Source organism: Eutrigla gurnardus, assembly GCF_963514095.1.
Source record: "Eutrigla gurnardus genome assembly, chromosome: 11".
Classification (NCBI taxonomy): Eukaryota; Metazoa; Chordata; class Actinopteri; order Perciformes; family Triglidae; genus Eutrigla; species Eutrigla gurnardus.
This window is the reverse complement of record NC_139925.1, coordinates 25747747-25770649: the sequence shown is the minus strand read 5'-3', so window position 1 is coordinate 25770649 and position 22903 is coordinate 25747747. Positions and strand designations below refer to the sequence as shown.

The 22903-nt window shown below is 43.4% G+C and overlaps 1 protein-coding gene across 6 annotated transcripts in view; it reads left to right on the top strand.

Moving 5' to 3' along the window:
• The first annotated feature begins 4196 nt into the window (after window positions 1-4196).
• ltbp1 (latent transforming growth factor beta binding protein 1) overlaps window positions 4197-22903 on the top strand; it is a 142219-nt gene continuing 123512 nt past the window's right edge. For all 6 annotated transcript variants that reach the window (XM_084021602.1, XM_084021603.1, XM_084021601.1 and 3 more), the window contains exons 1-2: window positions 4197-5034; window positions 9777-9847. In XM_084021602.1, coding sequence (XP_083877728.1) covers window positions 4685-5034; window positions 9777-9847 — 421 coding nt within the window. In that variant the 5' untranslated portion in view covers window positions 4197-4684. The remainder of the gene's footprint in view (window positions 5035-9776; window positions 9848-22903) is intronic.

Sequence of the window (22903 nt, the reverse complement as noted above, 5' to 3'; positions counted from 1 at the left end):
AGAAACAGGTTCTCCGGGTCTGTGGCGACATTCCCGCTCAAAATTCAAAATGAGTGATGCTTTTTCCATCAGTCATCAGTCAAGCCGACACTATGCTCCGATAGAACAACATAAGTCATCCGGTTTTGAAAAAGCGCGCCTCTATGTAGACCCTGTTGTCTGTTTTGCAAAAAATCGACAGCTCCCGGATCATCCTGTCCAATCAGCACGCAGGGCTGTGTTCGTGCACACACAGAGCCCCTCCCCCCTCGGGTCGTAACACTATCACGGTGGGAGGCGGAGGGAAGTAGCAACAAGCTTCCAATTCCTCGGTTAAAAACCGAAATGAGGAGGTCCAAAACAACCAAGGAAAAGAAAACACCGGTGGAAAAGAAGGAAAAAAAGAAAGACTGCGACGGTGCCCTTAATGGTGATAAAACCAGAGTCAACATCGGACCCGCGTTTCAAAGGTGGCGTGATCTAAGGGATTTCAAAGGGCACAAAGTGGAGGGGGAGGAGCTCGGTGGTTGTGGGGGAGGAGCGTGAGAGTTGTAAACATTCAAAATCTGACAGAGTGCCCTCGATCCGCTGGACTTACCGACTGGGACTTTAACCTTTCCTCAATGTTTTGTTTACATCGGCTTTTCCCCAGTCGTACCAATACAGTGATTTTATTGGCAAGCAATTAATTTCGGCATAATGACAGGTCAATGAGATACATCAACAGAAAGGAGTAGTGTCAACGCATCCTCACCGCCAACGAGGGAAAATGACAAACGACGAGCTCACTATTATTGCGGACAGTTGTTTTGACAAAGTGCATCAAAACATTTCCTTGTTTTTGGCTAAAAACGCTCCAATTTAAACATGAAGTTCAATGTATTGAATCCATCAGTTCAGCCCTTCTTTGTATCAGTCCCTTGTAACATCATTGAACATTAGTATAGAAAAACATCAACCTAGAGCTGAAACCACTAGTAGTGCATTGTGCGGCGATCGCTGATGTGGTTACAGTCATGCTACCATTAGTTTCACATGAGGTAAGGTAATGATGCCAGCTTTATAGATTTGTATATGCAAATACAAAACGTTACAGTTTTTTTCGATTGCTAAGATGCATTGGTTGAAACTGAAGCGACATGTTCAAAACTCTTAACACAGTCTGCAAAACAGAAATGCATGTGGGTGAGTCACCGGAATGGATGAAATCTTTTCTCATTCACTAGTTCACACCTGCAAAACACTATGCTTTAACAGCACATTTTTCAAATGCTAACACACTTTGTTCAAAACAGTTAAAAACACAGTCAAAACAGAATGATAGGGGAAAACACTGGGAATTTCTGCTGCAGCCACATTGACATCTATTGAAAATGATATCAGAATATTGACAATTAAAATAAATAAAACGAAGATGCAATTACAAACAGCTGATGGTAGTTTTCAGCTGGAAACAGATTCAGGTAATCTGCGTTTGGCCTCATTAGAGAGCATATACAAAAGGAGTGGCTTCTGATTATTTTTCCTGTGCAAGTATGGATCAAAGAGCAGCGGGTGAAGTTGGTAGAGAGAGAAGAGCAGCCAGGAGAGGAAGGAGAGGAAGATCAAGAGCTGTGGTATCTGATGAAATCAGGCCTGCCAGGGATGGATCAGACATTCAGGAAGATTCTACCCGGTGCCTTGCCAGAGAAGATATAAGATGTGACGTCAAGGAAAACATGTGGCGGAATGCAGATGACAGGGTCTGAATATTACAGTATACATGTGTTGTTTTTTAGTTGATCTCTTACTGTAATTTGTATTCTACCTCTGGAATTCTGAGATTCTGCATTATTCTGTTTACGTAATCTTTATTTTTTGTATGGTCCTGAAATACTAATGCAAAAGCACAAATGTTCTTGAATAAATCTCTGCATTCCTGATTCAGTGTTGTTGCAATACAGCATATACAATAATTTAGAACCATTAAAGTGCAAAAGATCCTATATAAAATATTGATTTAACTGACAAAAATCATTCTAACTTGAAATATGAGATGTATTTGATGTAATGTTCTTTGTTGTTAGTATTTTGTCGTTCCGTTTGTTAAGAGTGATTGTGTGTGTTTCCAAAGTGAGACAATGTGTTAGTGATTTGTTGAATGAGCTTCTTTTAAGACAAGTATGGAGTGTTTTGTTGGTGAGACACACTTTTGGGCATGATGGAAATGCAGACTGTGTTAAGAGTTTTCAACATATCGCTTCAGTTTCGACCAATGCATCTTGTAATGATTCATTTGATTAATCGATGAATCAATTGTCAGTCCTTAGTTAATCGATTCAACTAAATCGATATGCTAAAATAAATAAATAGAATGAATAGTTTTGGCTTCACCAATAATCGATATAAATGCATTTAATCGGATGAATCGTGATTCTTACTTATGATTAATGTTTTAATACGTTTAAGACATTCTCTCCCCTGCCAGCATGTAGTCTATTGAAAAATGTTCAAAATAAGTGAGCATTACATTTTTGTATTCAGCATAAAATATTATGCAGGACTACTTTTTTATTGAATAAATGTTATTTTTTCACCTTTCAGAAGAATACAGATAGTCTCACTCGCATTATTGCATGTTTATTTCATGGATATAGAATTTTGGTTACAAGTTACTGAATTGAATTGTGGTTTACAGAATCGAATCTAATCGAATCTTTACAAAAAAAAAAAAAAAACGTCCTTGAATCGAATCGCCAACTACTGTATCGTTAATCGAGACGAAGTGAAGCCAAAGATTCACACCCCTACATCTTAGCAATCGAAAAAAACTGGAAATTTGGATTAATGCTCATGGTCAATACGGTATACAGATCACGCTTATAAGAGCTCAGTGTGTGTTATTTGTAAGTCCTATAGCTGTTGCAGTGTTTTATAAAGAAAAGTTGTTACAGAAAGAAAAGAAAACCTGCGTTTAAATTCTGTCTGAGAGCTGAACATGATTAAAGGATTCTGGAAACATCAGTTTGCTTCACCGTTGTCTGTATAAGAGCTTCACCCTTAATGACTAGTTGTATTTGTTGAGAGATCATCTTGATGGAATCAACTGAGGAACACCAGGCTACAGCATAGCAACAATAAACATAAGCATGGCGTAATGAGACTGCAAATCAGATTGATTTATTTGTAATCAAATGTGCCTGAAGGGCAGTCTGGATCGCTCTGTTTGGATTATAAATGCATAACGAGAAGTTAAAAGCAGGCAAAACACTGAAATGGCACATGTAGTCCTCCTATAGCTGGTCAGCTAGAGTTAATGTGGACACTGTGAATCACAAGTGCATGATGGGACAATGAAGAATGAGTGTTTGAATCATAGACTATAAGAAATGGACGTAGTCATCATGACATCACCAATTGGTTTGTGGAACCAGTGAAGGAAGTGACCATATTTGGACTGCAGAGGAGCAACGGGTGGATCTGATGAACACAAGCAGCAGAGCAGCACCCTTACCGGATCTGGATCCATCTGGATTCTGGTGTGAAGCTGCTAACAAAGTAACCTTTATAATGCAAGGACAACTTGAAGTGTTAAAGTCATCTTAGTAGCTAACTGCATTGGTAGCGTGGTAGAGACCTGTCAATCAGCAGGTAAGCCCCGCCCCTAAAGCATCCCCTGCTTTCTGGTCTGGTGGACTCTAAATGGACCATAATGTACTAAATGAACATCATGCTGGATTGAAGAAGACTTGAAACTAGAAATCACGTGGTGCATATAAAATTTGAACTTTTTCAACAACATTAAAAAAAAAATCTTTATTTCAAGGATTGCCCCTTGAGATGTACCATCTCATTTTCGAGGGGGTCCTTGAGGATATTTCATTGCTGATACAGTCACACAAAACAAAAAGAAAATGTCTTGAATTGTTATCTGGGACTTATTTCAATTAATTATGTTTGAGATAATGAGGTTGTGAACAGGAGATAATGTATCATGTTGGGATGAGGGGATAATGAAGCCGTGACCTCCGTATCTGCAGTGATCATCACCACCTGCTGAGGGAAACCAGTCTGCCTCCACAGTGTTCACTGTACACGTTTCTACTGGAAGTCACAATGAACTGATAGAAATGTGAGCGCAGAGTGAGTGTGTGTGGGGCGAGGGGGTGTTGGGGTGGGTCAGTCTGCGAGTGAGCGAGTTTGTGTGGGCGGGGGCTTTGCTTTGGGTCCCCTGACACCCTTGGGCCCCAAGAAACTCTCAGCGAATGTAGCGCGCGCCCCCCGACGTCATGTCTGGAGGCTGGCTGCTCGCGCTGAGCTGACTGTGTTCACCTCCAACAGAGAAACTTTCCTGGAGTTCGCTCTTGTGACCGCGGACCAAGTCCAGTCGTGCTCAGAGGAAGAGGGCCTGCCTGGTCCAGGAGGACGGAGAGCGGAGCGACATTCACTCCCACCCCGGGGGACGTCTACATGCCCAGTCTTTATATCAGTCTTCAAACCAGTCTTCATACCAGTATTTATAAGTTGTTCCTGTGGAACGTTCTGGTGCATTCCCACAGCGCTGGAGGTCGGCAGCGTTCACGTACCAGGAATATGCTCCGGAATACAGCCGCTTTCTTCACGCGTAACAAGTGAAAGGAGATATTCACGGAGCCGAAAGTAACCTGGACCTCTATTCCCCCTAAAGTTGTTGTTTTTCGTACTTGACTTCCCCTTCGCTGCGGATATGGCTCGGGTTAGATGGGGCCTCTTATTTTCGGTCGGGTTCTTCCTCTCCCCGGTATGTATGTCAGCGGAGCAGCAGCAGCAGAGCCGGGGCGGCTTCAGCCGGCTCTACGTGCTCCAGCCCGGCCCGGGGTCCGCCGGAGCCAGCGGCGGGGTGCGAGTCAGCTCCATCTCGACGCGTCACGGCGCCGCCGGCCAGCCGCACACGTACAACGTGGAGCTCAGTGCCAACTTAGGCGGCCAGGTCCGGACCCGCAGGATGGGGAACCAGCCGGCGTCAGCTCCGCAGTTCGGTCAGCAGCAGAGCGGACCGGCGCAGGGCCAGCAGAAGCAGACCCTGAAGCTGTCTGGGTAAGGAACTCTGGGGAAGTGTCAGGAGACAGGAATGTGAGCTAGTGGGAAAATGAGAAGCCACTTAATGACTTCCTGTCATGTCAGGACTTCCTGGCTTCTATCAGAAAGCAAACGTTCAGGAAAGTATCTTGAAAGTAGCCTACACTTCTCTGGTTGGCCACTATGGCTACCAGCTACACTATAACCACCCAACCACGTCTCCATGGCGCAGGCCCGAGTCCGTCCTCCCTCAGTGAACCCGTGTTATCAGCTGCCGACTGCTGGGACACTAATTGGAGGCAACAGTATCGATTTGAGGCTTTGTTTGCAGCTCACTGGGTCAAACAGTCTGACCTGGTAATAGTGTTGGATGAAATGAATGCTGACGATAACGTCTAAAGATGCAATTATACTCAACTCCAGTCACTGGTTTTCAGAGAGCATTTCTGTAGACCCATAGTAGAATGTGATAGAAGCTGTAGCCTCAACCCCTGATATATATTATGTTGTTCTAGCATGAGAATCAATGTAACACAGTAGGAATGGCATGTAAATATATGATGGGCAGATACAACATTTTATTGCTGATCGTGATATAAATCCAACACGGGATAAAAAAAATACATATTTGTATTTCAGTAAACTCTACGATTTATGATTATTTATACTTTTGATCTTATTTAAGAATATATTTTATTTTCACTGAAAAGGACGTTCACATTAAAGTCCCAGTTGGCAACATTTGTTAGATCATATTCACTGAAGCCGTGCACGTGCACGCAGAGCCTGTTGTTTGTTTTGTAAAAAATCACCACAGCCCGGCTTATCCTGTCCAATCAGCACGCAGGGCTGTGTTCTTGCACACACAGAGCCCCTCCCCCCTCAGGTCGTAACACTATCACAGGGGGGAGGCGGAGGGAAGTAGCAAAAAGCTTCCAATTCCTGGTTAAAAACTGAAATGAGGAAGTCCAAAACAACCAAGGAAAAGAAAACACCGGTGGAAAAGAAGGAAAAAAAGAAAGATTGTGATGGTGCCCGTGATAAAACCTGACAGAGTGCCCTCGATCCGCCGGACTTACCGACTGGGACTTTAATAAATACACGTCTTATCTGTGACGCAATAACAAGATCAGTTTTTAAATGAAATGTAGTTATTCCAGTATGTTTTAGTGCCATTTTAAGTTTGATGAGTTTGATGATTATTAATATAATTGTGACATGACATTTTCATAGCGTCCCATGCCCTGCACATGTTTGGTATAATAGCACTGTTTCATATGAAGTTTAATGAAGTGGTCTTCATATTCATATTAGCTATCGTACGACTCTGTAAATTCAGAAGTACAGTTCATAGATTTTTCTGGAAGGTTGGGGTTAAAGTTAAACGAAATGAGACTTTCAACGGACATCTGCACAGAGCCCTCGCAACTCATTTCATTCACAATAACGGCATTGCACGTGCAAAGGCTGTGTTTCCATCGTGATGTGAATAAGCCATTATTGGTTCAGAGCAGAAGTCTAATTATCCTGAATAAGTCCAGTAGTCCAATAAGTCAGTTGGACTGTAATACAAACATTTAGTGTTTATGGCAGTTTTAGTTCGTCTGCTTGACGAATCAATCTGTTGGTCGCAAAATCAGCAGCTGACTGAAAACCCGCTTTAGCTTCAACAAAAATGACGAGATGAACCGATGAAACTTTACTACTATTTTACTTTATGTACTTTATGTTCAAAATCTTATTGTGTGTTCTATTGTGATAATATTGCTATCTAAAACTGTCGCCATGGCAACGGTATACATAAAACCATCCTGCTACATTGATTTGAATAGGCATGTCCATTCTAATCTAAATATTCTCACACCGTTTCTATACTCGACAGAGAAATACAAGTGTACATGTTCTGAACTGAAGTAACGGACAGGAAACACATACAGGGTACAGATTTCCAAAACCCTGTCAAGTATACTGCACACTTGTGAGATACACAAAGAAATGAATCAGGGGAAATGTTTGCCTTGAGAAGCCTGAAGCTGTCACATTCTGCCACATTACTCTCTGGTTCTGATGTGATGCCTTAATGAGATTGTGTGGCAACCATGATGGCGTGCAATAAACCCAACTACACACTTTAAAACGCCCCTTAACAAGAACCAAGTGTGTGTTTAAAAAGCCCCAATTGTTGTTTTATTGTTTATTTTAGCATCTTGAATACCATACCTGATGACTACCTATTGGTACTGCCGTACTGACATGATCATATTTTCTGACAGTCAAGTTTACAAGTTTATAGTTTTACCATAACAACATTCACCCATCGTTGGTGTTGAAGTCTGCTCTTGTCACAATAAGCCATGGAGGAACAACCCTAGAAACACTTGGAGCAACTAACTTAATCAGACCCTTGTGTTGTAATTCATGCTGCTCAAAGTAATCACAGTGACGGGCTTGTCTGCAAACAGCAAGGAGTATCTCCCTTTAGAGACAGAGCTAGCAGCTAACATTGATACGGGTTATTATGATGTGTTCAAGCATGATTCAGCAAATATGAGTATTGGGCGAAGGCCATTCATAACACTATGATCCATTAATCCTTCCATCCATCGTCGGTAACCGGGTATCCCGCTCAGGCTTGTGTGGCGGGGCTGGCATTGGGTGAAGGAACACCCTGGACAGGTTGCCGCTCTATCACAGGGCTGACTCATAGAGACCTTGCTAGGTTTTCACAGTAATAGAAAACATATTAGAGAGGGAATTATGAGCTGTATAACTTACTAACACCAGCTTTAAGCAGCTTGGAATACATCATGCCAATAATTTATTTTGATTTAAAACAAGTGTTTAAAGTAAAAATATTATAATTAATTTCTGAATAATTTTAATTGTGCAGAAATCATTACAGATGACAATAACAAATGTAAATTCATGACGGTTTATGCTGACCTTGAGAGGGTTTGACTTATTTTTCGGAACGGTGGTCTGGACCTTTGCTGACATTAATAGTAGAGAGAGAATCACAATCTGCGAAAAATCAGAATTCAGAATTGGCCAAGAAAATTGCAGTTGGTGCATCTCTAATGATGTTTTTAAGCCAGTTACATGCACTGGATAATATCTGGCTCTGTAGCCAGGTGAAGCCAAGTGCCATTAAACTTGCATTCTCTCTACTGGCCATTTTGCTATTATGGCCCCTGACATGACCTTTCCTTGATCCATGTGTGTACAAGACACTGTTTTCATGAACTTTGTCTTTTTCTTGTTGGATTAAAATGACATTAAATATAATTAATGGCCAAGGAATGGCCAACTCAAAAATGGGGTTTACCACTGGAAATAAATCCCCAAACTATGGGGAAAGCTTTTAATGTTCACTGACTGCACCCCATTCAGACTAAGGCCAGGTCAAACCAGCGTTGCCGGCCTGTGGAACTGGGTCAATGAGTTGACTACGAGAAAAGAAGGAGAGGAACGAGACAAAAGAGAAGTATATAGCTATAGTTACATAACATGCAACGGTTGCCGCCTGGGGTGCTGCCGCTGCTTGTGTTCGTCAGATCCACGCGTTGCTCCTCCACAGTCCAAGTATGGTCACTTCCTTCACTTGCAAAATTTCCAAGATGGTGACATCCACAATTCCAAACTGGAGGCTTCAAAACGGTGGTCCACAAACCAAAGGGTGACGTCACCATGACTACGTCCACGTCTAATAGGGGTGTAACGGTACAGAGATGGACGGCCTTGAACAGTAGTTCCGTAATTAATTTGTGCGCCAGTTTTATTTATTTTTATACCGTGTAAATCCACGCACCGAACCGTGACCCCCGTACCGTTTCGGTTCAATGCGAATACATGTATCGTTACACCCCTAACGTCTTATATACAATCTATGCTCTCAACCAGATGAGGCCACTGGCCATGCTTATTCAATGCACAATATGTATGATTCAGACACCTTGGACTCATATGTCAAGACTTGGACCTGAATTAACCAACAGTACTACTTAATACCCATAAAACTTGGTTTTCAGCTGATTTGAGAGTTTAGTTACTCTTTAAACTCCTCAAAAGCTCCAAGAGGCGGTGACTCACACCATCAGCTAAGCCAACTTCCTGAATGATAATGTGAGTTGTGAGTTCCCAGGTTGGTTCAGCTTCCAACAGCCTGACTCAAAGTCTTCAAGTTCTGTAGTAAAACTAACCTCGTGAGGTTCTTGTTGGCACTGCGAAGCTAACAAACCTACTACAATAAACAGTCCACCTCAGAATCGTCAGGATCATAGAACATTCCTCCCTCCCCAGTCAGATTTCGCATTACAAAGCCAAACCACATATCATGAGCTCTGTGTTTTGAGACGGCACTCAAGTCTGGAAAACATCCGGTAAGAATTGGTGGAGACCAGAACATTTCTGCCAAAAATCAGATAACTATGATGGAACATTTATATGATGACGCGACTTGTCTCAAACCCCCTGAACCTTGTGGTCATCCATTTTAACTCAGCGTTACAGACCTCAAATGAAACTTGACGCGGCCTGTTTCTAACCTCAGATTTTTTCAGAAACCAATGACCAACGACAGCCAGCAGGTGTGGCACCCATCCAGGCAGGTGTAAGGCTGGATGTTAATGTAGGGTCTACTTGAAATTCCATCTCTTCAAAGGTCTTCGACAAGCAAAGTCAAAGTTCTGGACTGGAATTTAAATTCTGCTGGGATCTTGAAAGTTGAAAAACAGCTCAACTGTGTTGTTTTGTGTTTGCAGGGTGAATGTGTGTGGAGGACACTGCTGTCATGGATGGAGTCAAGCTCAGGGGTCACAGTGGTGCACCAAACGTAAGTGGACAGCAAACTCTGTATGGTGGACAGTTTTACTTGTATAGAGACGCAATATCTAGCCCTTTGCCCATGGGACCTCATTTCACAATAAATATGGGCGGAAGTCAACAGCAAGAGACAATTAATTTTGTTCATGTGATGTTTGTCAATTTAAAAGATGTTTAAAGTCAAGAAAGTCTCAGAGTGTCGTAGGTTTTTCATCGTATCATTTAGTTTAGTGTCACTGCATGAAAAGTCGGATTTTCGTCCCTGTAAACGCCCGAAAATCTCCCTAATTTTCGGGAGTTAACGACAATTTACAGGCTGCGAACGCCGCGTTCGTCTGTGCCGAAAATTGTCGGAAACGAACCACAGCGAAGGCTCTAATTAGCATATGAATAGCGGCGAAACCCCGCCTGGCCAGAGATGGCTTGAATATCCTCACTCAGGATTGGATGAAACCACTAGTTTTAAACAAGTATAATCGCTCAGGATTGGTTGGCAGATCTGGTCATTATAAATGTAAAGCCAACCCACGTTGGTAGATCTGTCACTATTGGTCAACCTGATGAGTCATTATAAATGTAAACCCCACCCCCGTTGGCAGATGTGTTACTATTGGTCACACTGGGTCTTTTAAACAAGAATAATCACTAGTGATTGGTTAGCAGATCTATCACTATATATATATATACATATATATATATACACACACATATATATATATATATTTATATATATATATATGTATATTTATACATATATATACACATTTATTTTTATTTATTTATATATTTATAAATATAAATATTAATGAATTTATTGAGGAAAGGAAAAATTGCCAGGAGGAAGTATTCAAAGAAAGAGCTTTATTGACAACACAACACACAAATGAACTGGCGACATTCTGTCCGAATTTGGTCAGTTTTACAGCCGCCTGCGGTGCGTGGCCCTGTACTTGGGAGTCTTCTCTAATCCCGACTGTAGAGTCGCACAGAGCTCGGTGAGCTCCTGGCTACGAGAGGATGGAGGTCGCACAATCCATCCAGACACCCCGCCAACGACGCCGTCCTCCTCATCAGACATCATGTCTGTGGTGGCGCACTTCCAACGGTCCGCCTCATCGCCAGCAAGCACACTCCGTCTCGCTTCCAGCAGCTGTAAAACAATAAATAAAGACAATCAGTACTGCGCGATGCACTGCGCATGGACACAACACATCTATTAATGCACCTGAAAATAGGTTTAGGTAGGTTTGGTCACATTGACCAAAAACGGATCTAATAAATCTAATAAGTCTTACCCTCTTTCTCCTGGAACGACTCCGAGCTGACCTCTTCACAGCTTCCGCCTGCGATGCGAGATCAGGCTGTGTGTGTCTGAAGCTCCTGCGTACCGTTTCATAGTATGTCCTACAGGCAGCTGGAAAACAATTAAATGAGTGGTATGAATAAGAAAACTTAAGTCACAGTAAAATTAAAACAAGGAAGAAGAAAACAGTAAAAGTGACTTACACACAATGGCGTCGTAATTCAGCGTCATAGAAATCCGGACTTGCGGACAAAGCTCCGAGCAAGTAAGAGGTCACAGCTTCGTTATGAGGCGAGGTTCGTCTGTGAAAACAAAATGAACAGTTAAGATCGGTATCTACTGTTAACGCATCTATTTCCGTATACAGCAGAATGAAAGCATATTCTTTAAATCGTACCCTTACTCCGGTTCGTAGCGCCTACAATTCGTCTCCGAGTTGTGAAGACGGCGTACTGCTTCCTGTAAAAGACCAACAACGTACACTTAACAAAGCAACTTAACGTTACACTGGTTCCTCTCTCTTGTTCTTTTACAAGGCTACTATGCTACTTTTAGCTTGGACTATTAGCTTTTAAGCTACTTTTAGCTTGGGCTTGCTTTGCTAATTTTAGCTTAGCTAGCAGTCACCGAACATATTCTTACCGCAATCATCCTGAGAGTCTCCAGCAGTCCTGGGACATCCTGAGAGTCTCCAGCAGTCCTGGATATAAGAATTATAACATTTAAACCACATTTTCTTAAGTGAAGCCTCTCAGAGCAGCATCCCTGCTGCCGGTGAACGTGAACGTCTCCGCCTCGTTCCCCCCACTGAATGAGGCGCCCGTTGTCTGCATCAGTCCCTTTAACGGACAACGGTGCACGGCGTTATTAATCACCGTTAGTAAATATATTATAACCACGGTTTAACATAAGCACTATATTATTAGTTAACGTCGGTAAAAACGGCACATTTTCCGCTTCGCTTGCGCTCGCTAACCCCTAAATGGTAAATTAGCGTCAGTAGGCTAGCCGGCTGGAAGGACCTTCGATTCGTAACGTTAACGTACAATGCCAACAACAATAAAGTAACATTCATTATCAATACGATTTAAAAGTCAGCTGGAAACGTAAAAGTCATGTTACAGTATACTTACATGTGTACGCGGTTTGTGTCGGGCTCCTCGCCAGAATCACCGCAGTCGTCCGCCATTATCCAAAACTTGTGAAGTCAGACGAGCCGCAATGCATTTTGGGAAGTTGAGTAGATTTAGCAAGGTCCGCTGTACTCAGAAATTCTTGCCAATGCAGTATACATCCGGGCATTTCTCGCGTGCACAAATTCACATACTATTGTATGTGAACGCACTACGTACTCAAATTTACGTCACAATTAAGTACGAGTAGGACGTTAGTATGGCATTTCGAACACAAGCCTATAATCTATGAACCCATCCTTGACCCTCTAGCAGAACTACGACCAGCCATAATAAAGCAGTTTATAGTTGTTAATGTTGTGTCAAAAGGTACTGCATTTAAACATGTTACTGCGCAAGTTTCCTGGCTTCATCCCCATCCGGACAGACATTTTTATGGAAAGCCAATAGAAGTTTGGAGCTTGCAGGGAACAGACACGTCATACCCAGCATCATTTCTGCCTGTTGAGCGCATTGCTGGGAGATGTGTGGTTAACACATCCACTGTGCATTTAAGCACAGAAAGGGTCACTGTAGTCATGCCACTATGCACAGTGGTTGAGCTCTAGGAGACGGTGATGTTGTTTGCATGAATGTACATTTTACCTTTGTGGCAAAGCCTGATTAAAAGTAATTGTTGAAGCAAATTGTTTTGTGTATCTTTGAATGAAGATGAAATTAAGTTATATCTTTGAATGAAGATGAAATGAAGTTAACACCTTTCAGAAAAATGTCACCTGGGGGAAAACTCCCCCTGCTACCCTGATTTGCATTTGTATAGCTCACAGCATTTTCATTTACATGTTAAAGCCTCCCCTAGGATTACGGGGAGGGGGGTCATGGGGGGACAACTGCCAAGCAAGGCCCACGTCAATTCCCGGCAATTTACGTCAGTTTTCGGTGTTTCCTGCAAATTGCCGTTTGCAGTCGTAAACCTGAACTTCCACGTCAATTTACAGGGCCGCTAACTGACGAAAATCCCACTTTTCATGCAGTGTGTGAAACTGCTCAGTGAACTACATCTCTGGTCTCACACAACGTACCTCGCCAACATGTTAGCTTGTCTTGCTAGGTCGCTAGCAAACTTCACTACATTCCATTACTTATGTAACTTTAGCTTAGCTGATGTGCTTTATCCAGCAACTCTTTTTATCAGCAGGAAGAGAAAGGAGGAGAGAGACCTGTTGTTAGTATAAAGTTACATCCTGGTACCCAACACACAGAGAGACCTGTTGTTATAGTAAGGTTACATCCTGGTACCCAACACACAGAGAGACCTGTTGTTATAGTAAGGTTACATCCTGGTACCCAACACACACAGAGACCTGTTGTTATAGTAAGGTTACATCCTGGTACCCAACACACAGAGAGACCTGTTGTTCTAGTAACGTTACATCCTGGTACCCAACACACAGAGAGACCTGTTGTTATAGTAACGTTACATCCTGGTACCCAACACACAGAGAGACCTGTTGTTGTTCATCTTTTAAATTGACATCATATGTGTAATCAAGAAGTGATTTGTCTCTCACCGTTGACTACTGGACTTCAGACTTTCCAGAATAAGATCCCATGGTGGTCCATCAAAAGGGACGGGACTCTATTTCAAAACATCATTCTTGTTGTCCATCCATCCATCGTCTACCGCTTATCCTGTATTCAGGGTCGCGGGGGGGCTGGAGCCGATCCCAGCTGTCATTGGACGAAGGCAGGGTACACCCTGGACAGGACGCCAGTCTATCACAGGGCCGACATGTAGAGACAGACAGGTAACCAGTCTATCACAGGGCCGACATGTAGAGACAGACAGGTAACCAGTCTATCACAGGGCTAACATGTAGAGACAGACAGGTAACCAGTCTATCACAGGGCTGACATGTAGAGACAGACAGGTAACCAGTCTATCACATGGCTGACATGTAGAGACAGACAGGTAACCAGTCTATCACAGGGCTGACATGTAGAGACAGACAGGTAACCAGTCTATCACAGGACTGACATGTAGAGACAGACAGGTAACCAGTCTATCACAGGGCTGACATGTAGAGACAGACAGGTAACCAGTCTATCACAGGTAGACATGTAGAGACAGACAGGTAACCAGTCTATCACAGGGAGACATGTAGAGACAGACAGGTAACCAGACTATCACAGGGCTGACATGTAGAGACAGACAGGTAACCAGTCTATCACAGGGAGACATGTAGAGACAGACAGGTAACCAGTCTATCACAGGGCCGACATGTAGAGACAGACAGGTAACCAGTCTATCACAGGGCTGACATGTAGAGACAGACAGGTAACCAGTCTATCACAGGGCTGACATGTAGAGACAGACAGGTAACCAGTCTATCACAGGGCTGACATGTAGAGACAGACAGGTAACCAGTCTATCACAGGGAGACATGTAGAGACAGACAGGTAACCAGACTATCACAGGGCTGACATGTAGAGACAGACAGGTAACCAGTCTATCACAGGGCTGACATGTAGAGACAGACAGGTAACCAGTCTATCACAGGGCTGACATGTAGAGACAGACAGGTAACAGTCTATCACAGGTAGACATGTAGAAACAGACAGGTAACAGTCTATCACAGGGCTGACATGTAGAAACAGACAGGTAACCTGTCTATCACAGGGCCGACACGTAGAGACAGACAGGTAACCAGTCTATCACAGGGCCGACACGTAGAGACAGACAGGTAACCAGTCTATCACAGGGAGACATGTAGAGACAGACAGGTCCATCCTGCATGTCTTTGGACTGTGGGAGGAAGCTGGAGAACCCGGAGATAACCCACACTCACTGTGTTTATTAAAAAAATATATATAAATACAAAATGAAACTTGACGCATGCATCATTGTTATCTCTTCTGTATTCAATGCCTGTGGTCAAAGGTTTAAGCCTTGTTGTATGTGTTGTATTTGATGTGCTTTGCTCTCTCATGGTTTAGAATTTTCCACAGAGCACAAAAATAATTTGTGCATATGACAGCTGTTACGACCAAACACACATTTTGTTCTTCCATACAACAATGTCATCATGAAGAAAATACTGATGAACCTCACAGTAGTTGTAGGTGTGTGTATGCATAAGTTAAGATCAGATCGGTGCTAACATGCATTTCATGAATGAGGCCCAGCGCAGGGATAGTCTTTAAGCTGTCTGACTGGAAAGAGCACGTGTCTCAGAGTGAAAGAGAAACAGACTCCAAGTGGATTGTACCTCTTGGCCCAGACCCACCGGCCAAATCATTTTCTTGTTTGCTAGATCTTGCCAACTTGTTATTTAAGAAGTAAACAGCTTTTCTGCAGTGCTTTGCCCATCTCTTGGAGTTTCTAGAGGGAGTTCTCTGCAGAGTTTTTAAGAGATCACATCATCTGACTCTGACTGGGGCTGCAATTAACTATTTAATAGTTGTTTTCTCTTCATTTTATTACACCATTATAGTACAGGCATAATAATAGTGTAATAACACATAGGGGTACGGCATACAGCATGGTAACAAGATATCTTACATGGCAATATTATAAACGGAGGCCAAGTATCCATCTTTTATTATATAAATATTGCAAACTAAAACCTTTTGGGAACACTTACTTCTTCAGTTCACTAGATGGAGATGAGTTTTTTCTGGTGTGGTCACGGGTAAAGTTGCGGGGTGGGCTTTTAGGACTCTGCAGACCAGCATGTTGTCTGCAGAGCCCTAAGGCAGTTCACTTGAGCTGCTGGATGCTGGATATATTAGATCCATATTTGTTTTTTACTGTCTTATCTTGACATAGAGATTGGACCACATCACATTCTATTAAGGTAATGTTTCATGGCCGGATTTTAGTAATTCACAATATTATTAATGTCGACAATAAAACAGGCACACTAATGTTTTTATTCTTTTTAAACACACTAGATTTGTATTACGGTTAAGAGGACTTCAAAAGCCACAGCTAGTCACAGATAATGTAATTGCCTATTTGGCTTAAGTCAAACCTGATGTTATTAATGCCAGTTAGTCAGGAATGCAGCCTGTGTTCTCCCCTGACTGCCATAAATGGACAAAGATGTATGTTTACTCTCTGCTGCGGAGCACAGATTGTTTTTGTTTGCTCCTTTCTTGGAAGCGGTCGCCAACGACATGTGATTCATCTGATTCAGGAGAAATGATCAGGAGACATTCCATTCCAATGCCGGCACATTATTGAATTGCAGGGCAGAATGGCGCTTTGTTGAATTTGTCTAAAGTGAGCACATTGTGGTTATCTGGCAGACAAAACCTCTTTGTAACTTTGTGGAATTGCTCATTAAGTTTCCTAAACTTTCCCAGCCAGTAAATGTAAAGTGAAGGTAGTGCTGAGTCAAAATTAAAAATGATAGTCATTTTGATGAAATGGATAATTGCTTAAAGTTCAATATAGAGCAGTTTTAGCTCTCTCTTTCTCTCTCTCTCTCTACAAAGTGGGAATTTTAGATCATTTATTCTTTCATCCTTGACTTAACTGCTTAATGAAGATCAAGAGTCTGTGGCTTGGAACCGTTAAGTATTCAGGTAAAAGTATTTTATTCATCTGATTCCTTTAGAACTGGGTATATGTCAACTTACATAATAATAAAACGGAGGCATCGTATCACTAGTTCTGAAATGAAGCACCGACCTTAGTTGGAGATCCAGGCGTACTTTGAAGGCTGGTATCAGCCAGTAAATATTTGAATTCATGCTGCAAAGAATCAGAATCAACTTTTTGGCCAAGTATGCATCAAATGTCCTCATATTCATTAAAGATAAATTACACGATAACTGCAACGTGCTGCGCCCAGGTGCTGCAGTTCCCTTGTCCTCATGTTAACTGTTTACATGCAACACTGTTTACATGCAGCAAAGTCTTAGCACAAAAAAGAGGGGCCATGTCGGAACAAACCTTCCTCCATGTGGGTCGGCTTGAATTAAAGCGTCTAACTTGCTGACTCGAGTTGTTTGCTGCTCATAGCTCAGTGGCGGAGCCCATTCCAGCTTGTTATCGTGGCCATCAGCAGCCCCGACACCGGAGGGCTGTGTGCTGAATGCAGGTGTTGGGAAGTGGAAGGGGAGCCACAGTACATGTTGGGCAATGCACCTGACATCTCAGTTCACAGGACGATGGGGGAGTCAAAGCGATTAAGACGGGACTGTCACTGGGTATTGTGTCTGCGTGATGTCTGCCCCCATACACACACACTTAACAGATGAGTCAGCCAACAGTGGAGTGTTTTCCTGCAGTGGGAGCTAATAGCCCACAGCAGGTAGTAACGTCACTCCACTCATTCTCATTGTCAACAGCAGAGGCTGATTATCCTTGATGAGATCCATGTTGTTGTTTCCTCCGTCTCATTTTAATGGGCCTCCTTTATGGTAATGAAATGATGCAGTGGAAGAAGGCTGCTGGCAGAGACATGCAAACAATGCAGGAGACACAGACACGGAAATTTAACACTCATAATATACATAATAAGGAAATACAACAATGTAAGGATGTCAACAGGAGGTGGACAGCCCGAAACTGAAAGACAACGGAGCAAGTCATACAACATTCTTTCTATCTATTTGGTTAAAATGTACAAATTACAGTTATTTAAAAATAACACGTAGAGGACCATGTAGAGGACTATGTGGAGGACTATGTAGAGGACTATGTGGAGGACCATTTAGAGGTATATGTAGAGGACTATATAGAGGTCTATATAGAGGACCATATAGAGGACTATATAGAGGACTATGTAGAGGACTATGTGGAGGACCATATAGAGGACTATATAGAGGTCTATATAGAGGACCATATAGAGGACTATATAGAGGACTATGTAGAGGACCATGTAGAGGATTATATAGAGGACTATATATAGAGGACTATATACAGTATAGTCCTCTATATAGAGGACTATATAGAGTTGAGTTGGGCTGATTTTCGGTTCCACCAGTCTGGTTCGGTGTACGGGGCTTAAACCGGTTTGATTAATGCAAACCGGTTGAACCGGCATTTATCCTTATGAAACTTTTGGAAATGTTTTGGCACTAAATCCAACTTGTCTTGCATTAGCAATAAGCAGCAATAATGACAAGTGATTAACATAATATTGTGTTTATTTATGAATGGCCTAACTGAGCCACCACTAGCGTCTGAGGCGGTCAGTGTGCAAAGTGTGGCTGCCATGCTGCCGAGCAAGCCGAGGCCGGCATGATGGATATGACATTTCAGTCGAGGTGGGAGGGGGAGATGCGCACGGCATACCTTGTGTTTTTTACATCGACGTTTTGAAGACGTTACTAGGCGTCGTGCCACCGGCCACATTTAAAAAGTGTAGATCTTCGTAGATCCGAAGAAGATAAAAAGCCGGTAGTTGCTCGTAAGAGGACACCGCTGTACGCAGCAACATGTATATGATGCACAGCAACTTCGCTTGCGTCATGTAAATATGCAAGAAGAAAAGTTCACCTTTTACAGTTGTTTTGAAGCCTTGAACTAATCGGATTTCCGATGCTCGTTGAACGACGCTCGTCACACTGCCACCGCTGTATCCGCCTCTCTGGTTCAGCAAAGACGGGATGCTTTCTAAAGAGACACCGTTGCAAAGACACGCCGCAAAACAAAGTTATTTATCAACAGTGCAATCGTGGCGTATTTTGGACTCTCCTTTGTCCTTTGTCCCTTTGTCCCTTTGTTCTGACCACATGTGAAGGCTTCTGGGCCTCCTTGTAGGCCGCATTGTGTAGTCCTGATGGTGAGGTCCCTACATTAGGTTTAGGCAAAACATCATGGTTGGGATTCAATTAACTATGTAGAGTTAGGTTTAGGCAACAAAACGAACGTTACATTTAGGCAACAAAACCAACTCTACGTTTAGGCAATAAAACCAACGTTACATTTAGGCAACAAAACCAACGTTACATTTAGGCAACAAAACCAACTTTACGTTTAGGCAACAAAACCAACTTTACGTTTAGGCAACAAAACCAACTTTACGTTTAGGCAACAAAACCAACGTTACGTTTAGGCAACGTAACGTTGCTTTATATGTTTGTTTTATATGTGTTAGTGGTTGTTGTGATGAATTCATCATTGAAGTCAAGTCAAAATGGATTCAGTGAATAGAGGTTAAGCCCCGCCCCTTCCTGTGTTACCCATGAGACCTTATTTCAGAAAGGCTTAATGAGAATACTTGTGTTTTAAGGGACTCAGCCTGTAAGGAAGGTAGGGGACTACAGCTGATTCGTTAAGGTTGATACAGCATCCAAGGTGGTGTGTCGGTCAGGACACAATAAAGGGGGAAGACCGGCGTCTCTTCAAAGGCAGGGTTTTATTCTTATGTGTACACACACGGGCAGTTGTTTTGCAGTTCTGAAATAATAATAAACAATAATATTTCTGATGAGTTTTTTATGCACTCACATGAACCCTATATATAAATGTATACACGTATCTCCTGTGTATTCATCAAGATTTGTACTCAAGCAACTTAGATAGACATGGGATATATACACACACTGCCCTCTGCTGGCTAATCGAGGGAAAAAGAACTGGGGTGCAGTCGAATAGTCAAAAAATAAGGTCCTAACTCCTATTCCTATCTCCTATTCCTTGACCTCTGGGGAAAACGTCACGGGGTTAAGGAAAGGCGATAGGAGAACTCAAAAGGACTTAGGAATAGTCTACCGCGGTGCTCAGAGAATCCGACCGGACTTTCACTAAGCTACGTCATTATAACGCGGCCGCTGATGATTGACAGCTGATGATCAGCGCCAGCGATTGACGTGCGTCTGCGCTGGAGAAACTACAAAAATGGACTACAAAAAGCGCATCGTCCACTTCTCCACATGTTGGTTTTATCAACAGCTGGTTCACTGACCGGCTTCAGGTCCAGCAGCTCCTCCTTCCTGTTTGACCGGTTGCTTTATTTACTTTTCATTTGTGGTTTTAGTTTCGTTTTTGTCAAACATTTGTAACATGATTGAAATTAAAAAAAAACATTCAATTATTATCACTGTCCACACACATTTATCATCACTATTCCAATGACTATATGTCTGCATGAAAGTAACTGTTAAATATGTAAATAGGCATATTGTTTGTTTTCATGAACGGCCGAGGTGTGCGGCACTTTAAATGTTGCTCTCGCAAAGAATTGTGGGTTGGCGTGATCTCCTTTCCTATCGCATAGGAAGGTCCGTTGCATCCTATGCTAAAGGAGCTCTGAAAGGAAGCATTGGAGCTCCTTTCCTATGCATTTAGAGAATTCGAACAGCTCTTATCATGGCGGCCATTTGTTTACTTCCGGGTCACTTCTTCAGTTAGGAACCTTCCTAAGCAAAAAAGACTATTCGACTGCACCCCTGGTCTCTCACGGACTGCGCACATGTCGGCTCTCAACGAGCAATTAACGACAGAAAAAAAACCCCAACAACATCAGCAACACGTAACTGCTACGCATAATCAACTTTTAGGCTGTAGAAATTACATTGTGATCTGTAGCAAGGTGAGGATAACAAACACGGCAGATGAATACACACATTTCTGCCGACACGTTTAACAGGTTAACGAGGCAATAAAAGATACTAAATACGTGACATGAACGATACTCACGTTTGTTCATTCACTTTATACCCGTAGTGTTAAAACAGCACACCTCCAAAAACACACGTCAAAAAACACAGGTAATCCTCGAGTATCTCAGGTACATAACTAACTGGAAAAAGGAGCGAAAAGTTCTGTTAACATGACCGAAGGCTATCGTCTCTCTGATGTCTTCGTGCCGTACCGTCACCACTACCCGTAGCAGCCGGAAAAAGGCTATGCTCCACCTTCAAAATAAAAGCCTTTTATACAGCCGCCCCCAAATGTGCATGGCACATTTGCATCAAATAAAGGCTCAGTCCGTCTTAGGGGGTCTAGAAGTCGGAGGAGGATCTTCCTCTCCAGGTGGAAGAGCTGGTAACAGCACTAACCGGGCGACTGGCCGGGTGAAGATGTGTCCTTTAATGTTGACATCAGCTGATCTGACACAACCATCCTCACTGCGATGGACCTTGATCACACGCCCAACTGGCCACTGGGACCGTGGTAGCTGTGGCTCCACCAGCATGATGACTGCCTCATTTTGTAGGTCAGGAGGAGATGACTGCCATTTCTGTCTCGTCTGAAGACCAGGTAGGTATTCCCTGATAAACCTGGACCAGAATTGGTCCGCCAGGACTTGGGAATGTCGCCAGCGCCTGCGGCTCAGGATCTCAGTCTCTGGGTACACCACCTGAGGAAGTGAACCATCCGGCCCTCCCATGAGCAAACTGTTCGGTGTCACAGGATCGATGTCGGCTATGTCGGCTGATACATAGCCTAATGGTTTTGAGTTGAGGATGGCCTCTGGTCTCCAGGATCACGGTGTGTAGCACCTCGTCCGGAAGTGGTTGGGCTCCTACACACGTGTAAAGTGCTGACTTGACTGACCGGACTTCCCGCTCCCATACTCCACCGAAATGGGGAGCAGCAGGAGGGTTAAAATGGAACTTGATCTTCTGATGGGCAAGCCGCTGCTGTAACGTTGGAACCATGTTCTCGAAAGCTTCCCTGAGTTCTCGTTCGGCTCCTTTGAAATTGGTCCCTTGGTCTGACCACAGTTCAGCAGGAGTCCCTCTTCTGGCGATAAACCGCCTCAACGCCATCAAATAAGCGTCAGAATCCATGCTCTTAAGGAGATCCAAATGTACGGCTCTGGTCGTCAAACACTTAAAAATGATTCCCCAGCGTTTCTCTTGACGTCTGCCTACTTTTACCATCATGGGCCCAAAACAATCCACACCAGTGGAGTAGAAGGGGGGTTTGTGCAATCTGAGGCGAGCATCAGGGAGATCAGCCATCCTGGGGATGGAAGGCCGGCCTCTCCAACGTTGACACTCAGGGCATGCACGTTGATGCTTACGGACTGCCTCGCGGCCTCTGATAATCCAGAACGATCTCCGCAGCTCCGCAAAGACTCACTCGGGGCCTGGGTGATGCAAATCACTATCATACTTCTGGATGAGCAGATGTGTCACTGGATGGGCGGCATCAAGGACAACAGGATGTAGGGGGACATCTTCATCTCCCAACCGTCTGAGCCGTCCACCAACTCTTATTAGGCCAGAGGTCTTGTCGAGGACAGGTGCCAAGGTGAGAAGGCGACTTGAAGGTGACACTGGTTTCCCTGCAGCAAGGAGCTTGTAGTCGTCAGGAAAGGACTGCTTCTGAGATCTCAGCAGGATTTTGGTTTCTGCTTGCTGATAATCCTCAGCTGTGGGTGGGGTGGTATAGGGGCTTGTTCTTTGGAGCTCTTTGACAGTGTCATCCATGAGTTCTTGCCAGGAACTGGATCCTTTTCCATCTGGACCACGGTCAGTTGAGGAGGTGACTGTAGCTCCGCAAAAGGTAGTCTTTCGAAGCTCGGCGTGATCCTCTGGGGGTTCAGCGTTGGGCCTTTCTGGCCAGCTATCTGGGCTTATCAGCAGGAAGGGAGGTCCCTGGGACCACCTGTTAGGATCTTTGAGCTCTTCCAGTGTTTTTCCTCTTGTCAGGTCATCGGCA